Raw genomic sequence first — 19,027 nt, forward strand, 5'->3', positions numbered from 1 at the left:
ATATAAATGGGGCGGGGGTAGGCTCAAATTTTTTTACAGAGATTCTTAATCAAGAAAATTTGGAGACCATTGCTATAAACAACAGAGAAAGTAGGTGAGTCCTAGAAGACAGATGACTCGATTGCATCAAATTATCAAAGAGAGAACCTATTTAAGGTGTTCAATATTTGACAATGAGTATAAAAATATTTTTCAACTGCATTTGCATAACCATGCATAAACATAACTTACCTCATCCTGGACTCCACTGGTAGTAGTCAATTTGCTCCCATCAGTAATTGTAATAATTATTGCTGGCTCCAAGAAAAAGGGGTTTCTTCCCTAAAGTTGAAAAACACATTGATCATATTAAGGTCTAGACATTACCTTAATTTTTCTAAGTAAAAAGTCAATTCTTAGAATAATGTATAAATCACTCCATTCTTGTTATCATTTTATATAGAGTATACCTTTGTACATTAAAAAAAAAAGTTTAGAAGGAAACATAGAGAATAACTTTAAAGGAGTAGAAATAGGTAGAGAAAAAGGTTTATTTTTCACTTTTTCCTAGATTGTTTTAATTTTTACAGTAAGCATTTATATTTATGTAACTAAAAGTATTTCATTTAAAAGGGACTCCATAATTCAATTCTAATAATTTGACATATTTAGATATTACAAATTAAAATATAGACAATGTTTACAGAGAAACTTCTTCAAAAGGCAGGCAAAAAAACAGGTGAACATCTGTGCCTGCAATCAAATATCTAACCAAATGACTAGGGGTTCTAAGAGCTGGTTCCATGTAAATAGTAGGGCTACTCTGAGCTTAGCAAAATAGTCCAATATGAAAAATTAAAATTAAGAAGTATGGGTTAAAGAAATTGCTCAAGGAAAGGTGTACAAAGACAACAATAACACAGACAATGGAACACAGCGGCAAAGAGCTCTCAAATGCTCTTATACGTAAGGTGAAATAACTTTCATTCAAATCTCTGGCCAAGTCACTCTATGAACAATGTGATCAATTCTAGGTGACATATCTTCTGAGGGACTCAGATAAACATATGCTTTTCTTTACATATAAATGGCTCTCATGTGAGATATTAAGCACATTCTGTATAAAACTATGACCAAAGGATAAACATTCCAAGAGGGTAAACCCTGTATTTTAAATCAAAGGTAACAAATTCTCTGCTACTAACAGTGTTCAAGAAATGACAGAATGAAGTATTGAATATGATGCAGAATGTATATGACAGATTCTAATGTGCATATGAATCACTTTAAGATCTTGATAAGATGCAAATTAAGTGAATTTATACTTTTTCATATAGTAATTGTGATTACAACCTAATCGTCATAAAGTGTGTGTGTGGGAGGGAGTATCTAGTAAATTAAATTTCTTAATCAAGTCACATAACCTTTAAGTAGCATATACATTTTTCAAACATGTCCAAGTAACAATGGTTCCAGATGGAGAAAGTTTCCTCTGGTCAAACAGAACAAAACATCGGATATAACCTCTAGAAGATTTTGAATGCACAGTAGCATTCAAATGTTATAGAAATCTTGCAGTGGAAAAAAAACATGAATTTACACCTTCTCTTCTTCCTCTACAACATTCATGATAAACATCACATTTTTTGTAAATATTATATTGCTTCTTACATTTTTCACCCCTAACATAAATAATAAATTCTAATGATGCAGGTCTTCTCACGGATCTAGAAACAGGGAATGTTCATTCTCATCTCTGAATTTTAACTGGTTCCCTCAAGTAGAATACTTCCCTTTTCCCTGTCCACAACCCCTACAATTCCTAATCATTAAGGCCCAGTTTAAGTCATCGTCTTTTTCCATGAAACATTCTCTATTATTCTGGCCTTGAATAATTACATCCGTCTCCCTCTCTAAAATCTAATAGCAAATCTTAATTAAATAAATTAAAATATAGATAAATAGAATATTTCTCCAAATAAAACTGAAGTGGCTTCATAGAGTATATTTTGAAAACCACTTCCCTAGAGCCTTTATCCTTTCTCTCCTTAATAAATTATTTTTAATTTATAACACTTTACACAACAATGTTAATGTATTTACCATTACTGAACTCTATCTACACTTAAAATGGTTAAGATGGTAAATTTTGTTCTCTTTACTACAATTTTTAAAAAATACATCATCTTGTATTACTTGCTGCTGTTTCATGTGTTTCAATACAATAAAGGCAAGGATCGTGTCATGTTTCTTCCTCAGCCACAAGCACAAAATATTTAAGCACTGAGCACTTAAACATCATTGATTCACTGATTACGGCCTGCCCACATTCACAGAACCATTTAAAATCAAACTTCAATACGCTTCAAAAATATAGTTATGTTACCTTTACCTCAATATAAATGAATGCTTCCAAAATGTAACACAAAACAGTTCATAAATTTACTAGGTTACAGGGGTATACTACCTCCCTTCTATATCTGTCCAGCCATCCACGGTCCATTCACATTCACATTTGTCATTCAAACATTTACTGAGTGGCCACCATACATACATCAAGCACTGTGTTAGATGCATAATATAAAACTCTACTCTCATACATAATAAACATATGGGTAGCACTGTGTTAGATGCATAATATAAAACTCTACTCTCATACATAATAAACATATGTACCCATGAATACATATAACTCTCCTCTTCTGGTCTCTACAAACACATTTCAGCTCAAAAATTGGCAAAGAGAGATAAAGAAAACCAAGATATCCTAATGTCTTCAAAACACAGTATCTTGATTCCACCCTTAAGTTAAAACTACTTTGGTTGACTTGCTGCCTTTCAAAAACATATCAGCAAATCTCTTAAAGCCACCATAATAGCATGGACCAAATACTTGCAGTAGTGTCTCTGTACCATTTTAACCTAAGTCAAAGTCATATTTTCTGACCAAAACTTTCACATCCATCCATTCTTATTCCTGTATAAGCACTTTAAGAATTATCCTCCAGAGCCCAGAGAATTGGTCATATTTACAATTAATAAACAATGATCTATGGTGTATTAAGAATTTTATAGATCTCAATCCAAAACTTAATACACTTTCTAAAAAATATAACCAGAATGTCTAAAAATCAAGTGAAAATGTACTCAAACTTAGCAAAAAGTCTTTAAGTTATTAAAATTTAAGCTAAATTCAAACACTAAAAACAAAGTTACTTTTTTCCTTGACAACAAAACAAAACCTCTAGTTGAAACCTTTACTAGAGTCTTATATACATAATACTCTCCCCACAGAGGCTATGCATGAGATTAGTATAATAACCAGGTACTTGCTAATGACAATAACTTATGTTATCTCATTTGGTCCTAAAAACCTGATATAACTCAAAGCCACCCAGTTGTTAACTGGCAAAGCCAAAACCTTATTCCAACTCCTAATCACATGGTCTTTCTGCAGCACTTACAAAGGTCCTGTTGGTAGCAGCTAATTCTCCATACAATTCTACACCAACCTAGATTATGCTACATTCATTCAACAATGAACAGTGTTACAATCTGTTTGGTTTTCATAATATATTCTATCTTCAGCAAAATTTAACTACAGTTAAGACTCTTTACTTGGCTTCCTGTTGCTGTGATTTCTTACCCATCAATTCTTTTAGTACATGTGCTAACAAAGCAAGCACTATCAATTCTTCTATATATAAATCAATATACCTTCTCCCAACAAAAACACACTGAAATGTAACGTGATATTTAGCAGTTTACTTTTGAAAACTATGTAACTTCAGCCAACTTTCAGAGAGTATATATACAAATACAAAAAAATATTTTCTTTAAAGGCTTTAAATTTTGGAAAATTCAGATAAAGATCAAAGGTAGAAAAAAGTAAAGTAAAATATGACCATCTTCATTTCACCTATTTGAGATATTCTGAAATCTTTATTTTTAAGAGTAACTATTTTGTATTTTTATTCTTAAGTATGTTCAGGAAGTCACTCAAATGGGGAAGAGCCCATGTTAGAATTTACTTCAAAATTCACCTTAATCATAGTTATAAACAGCTTTTATATTAGTTGTAACATCTCAAAAAATAAATTAATAAGCTCTGCTACGACAAAGGCAACCAGTAGAGGGACTAAAAGTTTGCTTTTGCCATTAGCAGAATTTTAAGATGCTTCCCTCTGAAAGCAGTGGTTCTTGGCAAAGCAATCTAGTCATGATGCCAGAAAATATACTGCAAAATATAATATTCTACCTCTAGAGCTATTTGCTAATGGGAATCCTGTCATTTAGAAAATCTGATTTAAATATTGGTCAAAAGCCTCAGGTAAAAGAGATTTTATATAGGAAACATTTTCATTTAATTTCTCAATAATTTAAAAATATCATGGTGTTAATTCAACTAAGGCATAAGATACCAATAAGAAAATTTAAAGTATATAACTAAGGTGAGTAGAAATATGACTAATTTCTCTCCAAATACAAACTAGCCTGGTTCTCAGAATCAGAATTTTCAATTTTTATCCCAAAATTTAAAATGTAGTGGGAGAAAGGGCACAGGAATTTTACCATACCCTTAAACAGATCTTAGCTATTACCTTCTGAAGCAAAAAAAAAGGCAGTCCTGAGCATTTCGAAAACTTTTAGTGGCTACTCTACTGGAAGACCAAAGGGCTCAAGTTTTCTTTCAGTGCCACCATGCACCACCATGTCTCCAGTCCTTCGAACAATCTCATAAGGATAGCCAAGTTACTTGTGTCTGCTACACTTTTCTTATGCCGTCAGCTTATTGAGAGAAAAATGTGCACCAAACGTCAGCTCTCCTGTGACAGCATCTTCAGCTAACACACACCTATTATTGTCTAGCTATTTTACTATATGCCAGGAAAGCTGTGACTCATAGAAATCAACAAAAAGAGATGTTAAAATGTATATGTCTCATACATCTGGGTTAAAAGTATAACACCTAGCAGAAATATCAAAAACTTTCAGAAATAGCCTGTGCCTTCTGCCATGTGAAACTTCCTTTTCAATAACAGCAACAAAATGGAAAGAGATCCCTTCAAAAATACATACTATACCACTAAAGGTTCTCATGCACATACCAGACAAGTACTAAGTAGGACTGTTATTAAAAATTTTTTAACAGTTAAGTTGCTAGACTAGATCTTTAAGTTCTCTTTATTTGTATCTTTGTAGAATCTATATACTGAAAATCTGAAATGAAGCCTACATTATCTACCCTTTTATTTTCCTCTATTACTAGATATAATAAAGGGATTAACAATAATTCTATAAAATCTGACAAACCATCTCATATTCATTTAGAAACTTTTTCTGACACTTCCCTACATCATTTGTCAAAATTCAGGTTCTATAAAGAAAATATTAAATATAGAAACATTAATATTAAACATAATAGTTTTCTACTTTAAACTTATTTCTAAAAGAAAAGCATCTTAGGATACAATTCACCCAGAGACTTATTAGTCATAATACTGATAATAATAAACACCATTATAATTACATAGAACTGAGAAAAGAATCTTTTAATACATATTTTGCAACACGACCCAAGTAGAATAAATAACATTCTTTAGTTCAGTACTGCTTAAACTCTGGACATCTACATAACACAACCAGAATTTTTTTAATATCTGCTTACTACCTGTACTAATATTTATATACTTAATAAGATCTATGGAATCAGTTTTGAGGTGCTAATTCTATTTCCTTCAATAATTTGTTGTCATTAATACTGTTTAGCTATTTTTTTCAAAGAGTGAGGAGGTTCATTATGTTACAGAGATGACTATATAACAGGTTGATTACACATTCTAAACAAAAAATAATAATAATACTATTTAAGTCAATACAGGCCTGGCAGGTATACATTTAAATCAATATTTCAAGGCCAAAATTACAAGTTTTATGTTTGTTTTAGAATTCAGCAAGATTATTACTTTTATAGTTAACATCTCAAGTGGTATGGCATGAGACTTGTGATGGAAAAATTCTAAAGTAATACCTTTGGCTATACACAACAGATCTCTGAAGGATACCTTACAAACTGATTAACTAACCATGGTTGCCTCTGAAGAACCGGAGTGAGCACCTATACAACTTTCTATAATGCCTGAACTTTTTAACCATGGCATCTATTACATATTCAAAACAAGTACTCTTCAAAATTAAAATGTGCTTAGTATCCAAAAATAAAACTTTAAAAACCTGCTAGTGCATAAAAACCTAGTATTTTAGAATACATTAAGGTCTATGACTACAGAAAAACATGTTAAAATTCCACATTAAAAGAAATATATTTTTAGTTTCAAGTAATCCCATTATACAATTGCATACCAGTACAGTTCCTTTACCTAACCATATAATTCCATATGCTAAAAACATGCATTAAAAGCAGATGGAAAATTAAGACAAGCAAAAGCAGGAGGAATCCATATATTCATTTTAATATAATGACTAAGGAACAATATCTTAAAATTTGATTTAAATAATTAACCAAATAGTAATGATGCAAGAAATACTGACTGGAAAATTGATTGTGTGAAACAAATTAATGTTAAGGAAACTCAATAAATGATAAGGTTAAGTATTACTGCATCAAAGGGCAGTAATATAAATTCTACATCTCTGACATTAAATACTGAATAATTTCATGGAATTTGAGTGTTACATTTGAACTAGAGTGTAAAGTTTGAATAAGATTACTTTAACAAATAAATAATTGGTTTGGGCAATATTTAAAAAGGAGTAGCAGTCAAACAGTGTTTATACCAGCATAAAATGAGGAATGCGGGTATCAGAAATACAATTTTACTTAAGAAATACTAACATTCTATATATTAAAAAAAGCCCAACATATACAATATATCAAATGGACAGGATAAGAATAATTTGGGGGAAAATTATTCCAGCAAAGCGTATAATAATAAACATGTTAGAAACACGGCAGAAAGTTAAAAAATAAATAAAAACAAAAGCCAAGATGAAAAGATATTTCCAAAGACAAGTGAAGTTACGTAGCGATAAAAATTGAAAATGTGATCACAATAAATCACACAGATCTGCCTATCCTATTGAGATTAATTATCAATTTGGGTTGTTGATTGCCACCAAATCTATAGATATTACCTTTGCAAAAGTCTGGTTAAATCATATCTTTAACCATTATGGTTACTTCCTTCTAAAAACATCCACACTATGAATATGGTTTCAAAGAATCATTCACAGACCAACAGCGGTCCTACAAAAAAAGAAGGAATTCAACCATAGCGTTCTACATAAGTTATCTTCAGGACTACAACTGAAAATGAAGAGGTAACTGCCTAGTAAATGCTCCATATTAGTAAAGTTAGCAATAAAGCATTCAATTTAATAAAGGGAAAAAATCATAAGCACTTGGAAAAACTGACAGTCTATTGTTTTCCATATGTTACAGCTGAAGGCCAAGCTGAAAATAATTTCATTGAATAATTTAAGATTAGTGTTAAGAGCTCTCATTTTGTAAAAAATATGGTTTTTCATTTTCTAGATGGTCCAATTTCAGTAAGAATTTCTTAGGAAATATTTAAACTTCTCCAAATCCATTACATAGGTATATATACTTGAGTAAAGAGTTTCTATAAATTCATTCTTGCTAGATTCCAATTTTAAATTCTCAAAGTAAATGACATTTTGGGATAACAAAACACTAAACGCACATTTTGGTTTACTTTTTATAAATTTTTATAAGCCTTATTACCTATACATACAAATCCACCAAGGTCATACCTTAGAAATGAACCTCAAGAAAAAGCAGATGTCACATATGGATAACTGCAGACTGTTACATGTTTTAGACTGCTGCTATATATAGTTCACTAAAATGGAAGCTCTAAGAATATGACAAGATGACTTTTTTTTTTTTACTACTACTGCTTTATTTGCAGTAGAAACGATCTAACATTCGAACCCAAAAAAGCCAGAGGAGAGTGCGAATGCAGTCCCCCACTATCACAAATTATGCAGCCAAGTTTCCCACATTTGGGGAAATCGCAGAGGTCAGCATATTCAGAGTGCAATGGATAAGCCTCGCCCTGGGAAAATCACCTTCGTGATCATGGTATGTCTCTCCCCTGCCAGTTAAGTATAAGATGATTTTTATACCTTAGGACTTACATTCAATATATTAATCTTGTTTGGGATTAGATATTATCCATCCTGGGTTAACAATAAAATTTAGATATAAAGACCTTTTACTCTCTCTACTGACTGACTTAGGCTCAATTCTCTGCAGGAAATTTCTTGATTTTTCTAACTTACTGGTTTTGAGAAATGGGATTGACAACTAAAACTGCACAACAAAAATTCCAATTTTTACATTAGTTATTACCTGCCAAAGTACATAAATGATCAGGAACTATCAGAACAAAGGCATTACCAGAGGCCAGACATCAATTTGCTTATTCCTGATAATCCAGATATACTACACCTTGTCATTTTCTTTGATGTAAGCTTTGTAACATCAACGTGTGGTTTTTTTGCAGCCTATCTTTCACAGAACACTGCATACTCAATAATCTTCAATTCCAGTAATTAAAAATAATCTACTGTCAAATAATAAAAATTGACTAATGGTCACCAGATGTATGGGGAGATGAGGGAGGTAGATGGGGCAAAAGGGGTCAAACGTGGTAACAGAAAGAAATCTAACTCTGGGCAGTAAACATACAATGCAACATATATATGCCTTACTGTTGAATTGTACATCTGAAACTTACTGGATTTCGTTAATCAATGTCACCATAATAAAATATAATAATAAAATAAAAATAATAAAATAATTATCATCATCATCTATTGTTTTTAATCCTTTCGGAAAAACTGGACAGTTCCAGTTTTAAACACTAGAATACGCAGAACTTTGTTGATGTTTCCTAATATCTAATTAGGTTTAACAGCTTTAAAACAAAGGAAAGTATTCCTTTAACAGGCCAGAATCAATCTCGTCATTTACTAGTTACAAATTACATAACCTAATAGCTAATGCTACAATTACTTTTTCTTATTCAGAACTGTTTTTATCTCTATAATAAATTTTTGATGATTTAATCCTTCCAAAGACCTTCACCATGAGTCCCCTAACTGATCTAGGCAAAACTAATGGATAAAAAATGTTAGAATGTCATACTTTTTGAAGGCACAGATGAAAAAGGCAAGAGTACATAGAGACTAGCAGTGGTAAGACATCACCAAGCTGATATTAATTTGTCCTCGGGTTACTACTAATCCTCTTAATTAAAGTAAAATACTTTTTACTTGCAGCTATCTCTTAATATACTAATAATCAAGTTTCAAATCACTTATGCTCTAAAAAAGAAATACCGTTACATAAAAAAATTCTTTCTAGGCTTATCTTATATTTTCTTCCCCATAGTACGTCTACATTACAATCAATAAAACGGATCATACATTTTATATTTGACCTTTCTTCCAGACAAAAACATCCTCCTTTCACCCCTTCTCCAACCATCACCAACTTGAATTCTAAAATATACTGTTAACAAAGCCCTAGAAATGAACTCAGATCTAAATTTCCTCAAAGAAGCTTAAATCTTTCTTGCTCTGAAAATCAAAAACTTATAAGTATTCGCTGTTATAAAACTGTGAACAAGAAACAGATTTGGAGGAAAAGACTTTTGTAACACCAACGGGAAAGTATTTCTGGAACAATCTATAGAGCTTCAATTCAAAACCAAAAACCATTGTGCTTCCTATGGTAAGAAATTTTACTTTAGCTGGAACTACTGAATGGCTAATTCCAGCTTCTCATAATGGACATATGTTGAATTATGAAACAACTTTTATTGTGTTTTTTCAAAGGTTTCAGATTAGAAAGCTTTACGCTGTCAAATGTTTACCATATTACTGGGGAAGATTATCATCATCTAAGTTCCTACCATGTACCAAGCAGGCACTTTGTTAAATAATTCACAAATATTATTTCTAATTCTTATACAATTTTTCAAGATTGATATTATCATTTTGTATGTGAGTGATTTGAAATTCAGTGAGGTTAAGGAATTTGTCAATACAACACAAAATAGTAAGTGGCAGAGCCAGGCACAGCCAGTTCCAATAAAGCAGTTCTTTCCGTATCACCACTGCTTGTTCTGAAAAAAAGCTGAATAAAATACTCTATGTACCCATAATTTCAGTTTTTAAAATTAAACTAAAAGGAGTCACAAAAACGGTAATGCATGTGTTACAATAAATTATGCTGTACATCACTAAATCGTCACCATAATCCTGCAAGATAGATCCTTTCATCCCATTTTCCTAATGGGGAAATAGGCTGAGAGGTTATCTGACTTGCCAGGAACTCATGGGTAGAATGGGAACTCATAGAGCCAAGCAGGTTTTTCTGAATCTTAAAACACAATGAATAGAGATTTTCAAAATTATCTTATGTGAGAAAAAACATGCTTGTTAACTAATCACAAAACTGACCAGGTAAGAAGTTAATTATAGCACTAATACTGGCTGGCATACTACATTAGAAAAATTTACTAATTAACTGACTAGGTGAATAGCTCTATATTAACTACATCAGAAATATAATTAACTATGAAATACAAAATCAAAAAGTGACATTAAATACATATATATATTAGTATCTAGGCCTTAAAACAGTAATGGTAAAAAATTCCTGTGAACTATCCCACCCATCACATTAGTTTTTTCCAAACAAGGGAGTGGGGAGGAAATCCACCTGAATCTAACAGTGTTTTAATAGGGTGGTACAAAAAAGACTATAACACATTGACAAAATGAAATGCCTGATTTTCAGAGGAACTGATAGAATGCATATGTCATTAGAAAATTATAGATATACTCCTGAGAGACTCAGATCTACTGGTTATGTACCTTTTAATATATAAATTACTAATAAAATCTGCAGAATTGTTCCATAACCAATTGCAATCTTTTAAAATATTTCATAAATGTGAAGAAATTAAGCATTTCAACTTCTCCGGACCTTACTTTATCCATCTATAAAATGAGGAAGATGGAGTAAACTTCTAACATCCCAAGAAACAATAATCATAAGAAATACTTATAGAAAGTCCAATGAACAGTTGTCAGTAGATGCAAAAGTTCAACTTTTTTTTCAAGAGTGTATATAAAAATTCACTAAGCTTCAAACCTAGGATTTGTATATTAAGTTATAGCTCAATATAAAGGTTGGTAGGAAAATGAAGGATCAGAAAATAAAGAACCTAAAACCAAAACACACACACACACTTTTGCTTATGGCCTGCTGACCATGCTAAACAGATTAACGATAAGGCTAAACAAAAATTATGGTTATATAAGGAAAATTTTTTAAATGAAAAAACCATGGCTGGTTTGCATGAGCATTGACCACCGCCCCTCCAAAAAAAAAGCTTACCAAGATGATTTTATTTGTAGATTATAAATTAGGATAAAGAATAATGATGGCTAAAAATAATTTAAATATTTGAGAAAATTTCAAGTTATAAAATACTGTGCAATCTTTGAAGAAATCCATAACATAAACATGGTTAAACTGTCCTTTTAGCTAATTCTGACCACAAATGACCTTAAACAAACTCAAAATACTTAATAAGTGGAATTCTTTCATTCAAATATTAGATTTGTCCCTGACCTTTTTTCAGTTGTACAGTTTAATACATAATTACTGCTACCCTCATGCACAAAGCAAAAATAGAATTCTTTCAAGTAGAATCTATTGTTTTTGCCTTCTATACTTATTTCTTCCCAATAATTTCTAATTAAGAATGTAATGATGTCTTTAGAATATTCCTTTTCATTTTCTTTTGAAAGATGAGAAGGTAGTTTTTGATTTTTTAGAAAACAGAGACTCAGTGTTAAATATGATGAAAAACTATAACCAGTGTTTCAAATAAAATCTGGGTCTTGAAATGTTTCCTTACACCATTAAAATTAATGCTTAGTTTGAGATCAAACCTTTTGATTAAAATATCCCTTAATTTATCCAAGAGATGTGCACCTCAAAACTTCCTTGCAAATCGAACTTGTGTAAATCTCATCTTAAACACACTAGGGGGAGCTGCCTATTTCAAAGATTCCTAAAGCATGTGCTTTGTCTCTTAAGGGTTCCTTTTCTAACTTGCATTCCTGCAAAACAATGACTTTCTGACTTACCTGCTGAACTATTCACATTGTTTTCATTTAAATTTTTTTAAAACACCATCTCTGTACTTATCTCATGCATTATCAATTGCCATTAAAAAAACCTTGGCCAAGTTATAGTATTTTACTTTTCACACTGATTCCCGAGGAAGTAATATAAAGCTCAAGAAAAAATATATACTTAATATGCTAACAGACTTAAAAGCATGTAATAAAAACCAGCTTTAAATACAGATTTGCATAGTTAAATATAGATTTTTATAATTGTAATTTCAAATTTAAAGCTGGAAAATAAAAAACTAGAGGTAAATAAACTAATTTATTGATGAAAAATATGCTTTGTGTCTTACTGAGCAAGCACTTAATTTTAAAGTGCATTTTAATATACTATCCCATTTAAACCTCTCATTGATTCTGTAATAAGGGTGCAATGGCTTCATTATTGGCAATTTGGAACACGAAGCAGCAGCACAGGGAGGTAAAGTGACTGCCCAATGTCACATAGTAATGTAATATATTAAGGTCAAGACTGGGATTCCAATTTTCACATTCCTGACCATTGCTTTTGTTTTACACAAATAAAGATGGAGAAAAACATTTAAGTAAGTCTGACCATAGAATCCCCTATCTGCCAGTAACAATTATTGAAAATAATTTTAGGAGGCTTAAAGTTCATGGACTTGCCAAGACCTTTCAGTGGGTAAAGGTCAGTCTTGTCAACAAATGGTGCTGAGAATACTAGATGTCCACATCCAGAAGAATGAAGTTGGATCCTTAACGTACACCATAAACAAAAATTAACTCAGAATGAATAACTTAATGTAAGACCTAAAACTCCTAAAACAAAATATAGAGATAAAACTTCAATTGAATCTGGCAATGATTGCTTCAATACAACACCAAAAACACAGGCAACAAAAGAAAAACTGATAAACTGGACTACATCAAAAATTAAGACTTCTGTGCATCGAAGGACAATCAACAGTGAAAGGGCAACCCACAGAATGGGAAAAAATACTTGCAAATCACATTAATATAATGGATTGATATCCAGAATGTTTAAAGAACTCCTATAACTCAAAAAAAAAAAAAACCCCAAAATTAATAAACTAAGGACCTGAATAGACATTTCTCCAAAGTCAAAATGCAAATTTCCAACCAGTATATGAAGAAATGTTCAACATACATAATAGGTGAATGCAAATAAATCATTAGGATGGGCTAATATCAGAAAAACAGAAAATAGTGTTGGCAATGATGTGGAGAAACTGGAATTCTTGTATATTGTTAGTAGAAATGTAAAATAGTGTAACCGCTATGGAAAACAATATGGTGGTGCCTCAAAAATTTAAAAATTTTAAAAGAGAATTACATGATCTACATGATATGCAGGGTATATAGTCAAAAGAACTGAAAGCAAGATCTTTCATGTCTGCACACCATGTTAATAGTGGCCAAGAGATAGAAGTGTTAATCGACAAATGAATGGATAAGCAACATGTGGTATATAAATAAAATGGAATATTCAACCTTAAAAAGGAATGAAATTTTGACACATGCTACATACAACATTTATGAAACTTGAGGACATTACACTCAACAAAATAAGCCAGTCATAAAAATATAAATACAGTTGACCCTTGAACATAGGTTTGAACTGCACAGGTCCACTTATACATGGATGTTTTCCAATAACTGTAATTGCATTTTCTTTTCCTTATGATTTTTCTAACATTTTATTTTTCCTAGCTTATTTTGTTGTAAAAATACAGTATATAATGCATTTAACATACAAAATACGTGTTAATCAACTTTAGATAACATTTCTGGTCAATAGTCCGCTATTAGTTAAACTTTAGGAGAGTCAAAAGTTACATGCAGATTTCCGACTGTGCAGGGGTCAGTACCCCTAACCCCAGTGTTGTTCAAAAGTCAACTGTACTTTATGATTCCACTTATACAAGGTTATCTCTAGAGTAGTCAAATTCATAGACAAGGAAAGCAGAATGGTGGCTGCCAAAGGCTGGGAAGAGGAGAAAATGAGGAGTTATTATTTAATGGGCAGTTTCAGTTGTGCAAGATGAAAAAGTTCCGGAGATTGGTTGCACAACAATATAAATGTACTTAACGTTACTGAACTGTACACTTAAAAATAGTTAAGATTATAAATTTGATGTTACATACTCTTTACCAGAATTTTAAAATCAAGATAAAAAGTTCAGGGACTTAAAACATTTACCAAATTCAATTAATCATTGTGTTTCAGTTCACATTCAGCACAGTAGTATGTTCAAGTACAATAATCTACTTTCTTTTGAAAAGATGCCTATCGTCAGTAGATACCAAACTATTGTTAATATATTTGTTGATAGCTTGTGGAAAACCAAAAACCCAAATAGGTGTCAAGTTTTCATTACTTGACCTGCCAACATAGAAGGGAAACCTATATTTTGTACTCATTGAGTACTAAACAGTTTCTGCTTAGGTAAAGGAAAAATAAAGTATTATTAGAACTCTACCTGAATTATCTGTTAAACTCACAAATAGTTCTTTATGCTGAAGAATTAAACTGGTTAAAATTATCCTAAGATTCACTGTATTTGATTTTGTCTAAAAGCCACCATTTTTCAACGAAGTAAACACTCGGTTTGAAAATCCTGAAAAAACTAAACACATATCTCATTTTAAGGATTGGTCAAGAATTATCTTCACAGTGAGGATACAAAGTAGTACATCAGGTCCCATTTTAAGTCCTGGAACAATCTAGTCAGTACTAGTATATTGGGTAGTAAGAGTGTTGAATCAGTTCAGTGACAAAAATGATGAATTACAGGCCAGAGTAATATTTAACAGCTAAATCTAACTGGAATCTAACTTCGAAAAAAAAAAAAAATGTTGAAACACTGAAAACATAACAATTTGGAACAATGTGAAAAATAAACCAATCTGTGCATAAAATTTTAATCAGACTTTTAAAATTTTATAGACTTGTCCTAACTTTAAATATTAAGCCTGGCTCAGATTTTCGGTGGCTCTCAAAAGATCATCATCTGAAACTCTAGTGAATACCTATAAAATACCTATGAAGTTGCAATGATAAGCAACTTAAGAGGTGCTGCTATAATTAAAGACTGACTAGAACCTACATTGTTCCGTAATTGTAGAAATGCCTGCAAATAGTACTGCTTATCAAAATTAAATACTTATAAGGACTCCTATCTATATACAAGGAATTTTTTAGTGGAATATCCAAAGTGCTTAAGGAAAATATCCAAGAATTTCTCACCTACTTTAACCTTATTGAAGCACTGCAAATTGTTAGTAGCCCAGCTAATATCTCAACAATGTTTTATTTGTAGGTATGCTAATTAACAGATGCAGTATAGATATTAAAAACTTTTGGAGTGGGTTCAGAAAATCACCTATGTGCATGTATTGTGGGAGGAGCAGATGTGGCAGTATCTATATATCTCTATGTTTACATAGACATATACACAATGTGTATGTACATACACACACACACATGCCCACATTAAGATTATCCAGAAAAAAATGGCTTTTAGGTGCTCTATAAAATCAATATGCTGTTTTTCATCTAGCTCACCTTTTCTCATTTCCTTCAATTACTGAGATTACATACAAGTATTTAGTATTATGGGCTCCACAGATCCCAGTGTAGAACATGAAAGGGAAGTATTTATGTAAAAACAGAGGTTACAGAATAAAGGTTTTCCACAGAAAATAGGCAGATACAAAGTACTCTTGCAAAATAAGAAAATACATGAACTATATTTAGCATTAAGTATTTGAGACATTCAGAAGTCTTTACAATTTATCCTTTCTTTGAATTGTAAATATATCTAAATTAGCAAGGGAAAGTCCTATGATGAAAAATATCTTCTGGAAAGATGTTTTCTTCTTACTAAACATTGTACTCAATCATTTTCATTTTGAAATTGTAGCTTCCTAAATTAGTTTAATACTAATGTCATTTTTATGTGCCAATTCAAGATATAAGCATTAATATTACTCCTTGTATCCTTGCTTTCATCAAAAAAAACTGAGAAGCATTATTCCTTTCTCTTGCTGAATTAATAAGTCCTAAAATGCAAAAACATCCTAATCTCCAGGCTCTTCTCTTGGTCAAAGTGGTAACAGCACAGCAGGACCACCTTCAACCTCAAACTTTCTGTAAGGTTTACAGACAAGAACTTAAGTGTTCTCCAGAGGAAGATGGCAACTGGGAAAAGGAAAATACAGGTTTAAATTACAAATGTCCTCAGCCTCTCCATGACAATCAGTTTTTCTAAGGAAGTACCTTAAGAAACATTTTTAATTAGCTGGTAGGAAGTAAATGTGTTTAAATGCCTTTCCCACTTATGAAATGTGATGCAGAAAAACAGGAAATCAATAGTTTCTGCTATATACTGACAACGAATAATGATAACAAAATAATGGCAAGTTTCAAATTTGTCTTTGAACCGGAAGTTTAGACCAAAACCTTAAGCAATGAAAGACTGTATAGCACTACATAAAACAAAGGGATATAAAAGGGAAAGAAATCCATTATTTTATAGAAACAAACTGAAAAATTATAGCAAATCTGCCTAATTACTAAGAGTTGCAAAATAAAGCAGCAGAGAAAACATAAAAATATTAATGTAGTAAAATACATTTACTTAATTAAATGGAAATGCAATTTAGTAAAAATAGAAACAAAGTGACTCTGAATTGCAACATATACTTTAAATGCTATATGGCTAAATTACCCCTAAGAAGTACAAACATCACTGAAACAAGGGAACTATTCTGTTCCTGTCTATATAAAGCAGCCACAACTTATAGTAAGGAGAAATTTGTGAAACTCATGAAAACTGTGGCTCATGGAACTGGGGAAAGAACAAAACGTATACCTAAACGTATCATTGTGGTAACAGTGCTTTGCACTACAGCATAAAAATTGAACTCCTTGGGTTTAATATTCTTTTATGTTGTAACACTACACATTCTTTAATTATCTTTTATTTTCCAGGCCAGCAATCTCAAAAAAAGTAATAATGGACCACCTTACATTATTCCATAGTGAACCATCCTGTGATTTAAAGCTCATCTTATCTTCAAATAGATAAAAGCAAGGGCAATAGAGGTGGAGGGTGTTAAGGGAGGAAGGAAAGGTTCTTTCGTATTTTCAAACAGCCTCTTTTCCAAGGGGTTGGAGTTTAAAAAAAAAAAAAAATCACCTCTGGACCTGCCATTTAATTTAGGAATGAATTCAGAATTCTTTCCACATAATTGCTTATTGTAAATGCTTCAAAAGCTGAAAAATCTTAATGTATTTAGCCAATTACTGCACTCCAATGAAAAATCTTACTTTCCAGAGTAGTTATAAAATATGGTTAAATTAAACCCTGATATAATTTCCTCTAACAAGTTTAGTAATAAATAAAAACGGCTGATCAACTAGTGTCTGTGATGGCAGACTGCCTGTGGGTAGAGTAACAGGGAAATTGTGTAGTAAGGCAGGATGTTTTCCCTTTCGTGTCCTGAGTGCAAGGTATTGAAACCAAATTCATGTCAACGTTATAGTAAACAATTCAGATTCTGATTCTGAATACAAATACACTTTAAGAGAAAAAGGGCTATACAACCATATACAGTACGATCGGTTTTACTTTTCTATTATGTGTATATTGGATTTTGATCTGAAATGTTTTATACTTGTATTTCATGTTATATAGTTTTTGGACTGGACTGTGTTTTTTCACAAAAAGAAAAATGAAATGTTTTTCCACCTTAATATTCAACCTACCTGCCCATAGTTGTCTATGCCAGTTACTAATCTATTTAAATTTAATAAATCAAAAGCTGTCCTTAGGGATTGGCCAAGAGTCGTAAGTCCTTCAGCTTGAAGGTTTTTCAGTTCATTCATAAACGTAGCATGGTTTTCTTTCCACCCGGCCTGAAAAGATAAATGTTAGAATTTTTTTTTTCATCTTTTAAAGTCACGTATACACGGAGAGCCACTACAATCTGTGGTTCATCAATTAGCTACTTCACTTTACAGTGTTTTGATTAACGTGTTAAAACTATCACTGCTCAGGAAACGCTCTTCCAACCGTGGCTAAGAATAAACCTGCCTGAGCTACCTCTTTTGCTAGCTAACCGCCTGACTACTTTATAACTTCCTGGGAAATTTACTCCCTAACCTAATACCTAAAATTTAGGGATGCAAAGTGCCAGTGGAAAGCAGACGTTAGCAGGACTTCTGAAGTTAACCTACAGCTGTTCCACTGGCCTGAGGCCCTCTCGGGAAGAATCCGAAGACCAAGCCCCACAGCCCCCCAAGCGGCTTGCTCGCCAGCCTGGGGGAGCACGGCCAGGCCTCTGGCCGATTCCCCTTTAATGCAAACCCGGGCTCGGCGAGGCCGGGCCCGGCTGTCACTCGGGCTAACTTGAATAAATATCCCCCACAGTTCATTGCTGCCGCTCACGCCGCGGAGGGGAAATGTCGGCCATGTTGATCGCAGCGCCGCCGCCGCCGCCGCCGCCGCCGGGCCGGGCTGGGGAGGGGATGGCGGTGGCCCGGCGACTCCGCGCCGCGCCAGGACGCTCCGGAGCGGGGGAGGGGGTGGGAGCCCGCAGGGGGAAAGACCTCAGCGCCTGAGCACAGCGGGTGGGGGAGGGAGACAATGAAGGGTGAATGGGGGGGCGGGGAGGGCGAGCGAGGAAGGAACAGGGAAGGGAAGGGGGAGGGCGAGGGCTGTTACCTTGATAGCATAGGGCGGCTCTTCGAAAGTGACCAGCATATACCTGTCTCCTCTGCTGGCAGGATCCCGGGCACGGAGCT

At 32.8% G+C, this 19,027-nt stretch overlaps 1 protein-coding gene and 1 non-coding gene across 2 annotated transcripts in view; both read right to left on the reverse strand.

Annotated features, from left to right (window-relative positions):
* The window catches only part of INTS6 (integrator complex subunit 6), an 82,987-nt gene that overhangs the window by 62,933 nt on the left and 1,027 nt on the right, over window positions 1-19,027 (reverse strand). The window contains exons 2-4 of the mRNA XM_039839408.1: window positions 18,948-19,025; window positions 17,990-18,139; window positions 232-321 (exon numbers count right to left, since the gene is read on the reverse strand). Of these exons, the coding sequence (XP_039695342.1) occupies window positions 232-321; window positions 17,990-18,139; window positions 18,948-19,025 (318 nt within the window). The remainder of the gene's footprint in view (window positions 1-231; window positions 322-17,989; window positions 18,140-18,947; window positions 19,026-19,027) is intronic.
* Window positions 7,965-8,132, reverse strand: LOC120583920 (U1 spliceosomal RNA). The gene has a single exon (XR_005647894.1). It is a non-coding gene; the product is annotated as a U1 spliceosomal RNA (small nuclear RNA).

The sequence above is a fragment of the Pteropus medius genome, unplaced genomic scaffold (assembly GCF_902729225.1).
Source record: "Pteropus medius unplaced genomic scaffold, Ma_sr-lr_union100, whole genome shotgun sequence".
Lineage (NCBI taxonomy): Eukaryota > Metazoa > Chordata > Mammalia > Chiroptera > Pteropodidae > Pteropus > Pteropus medius.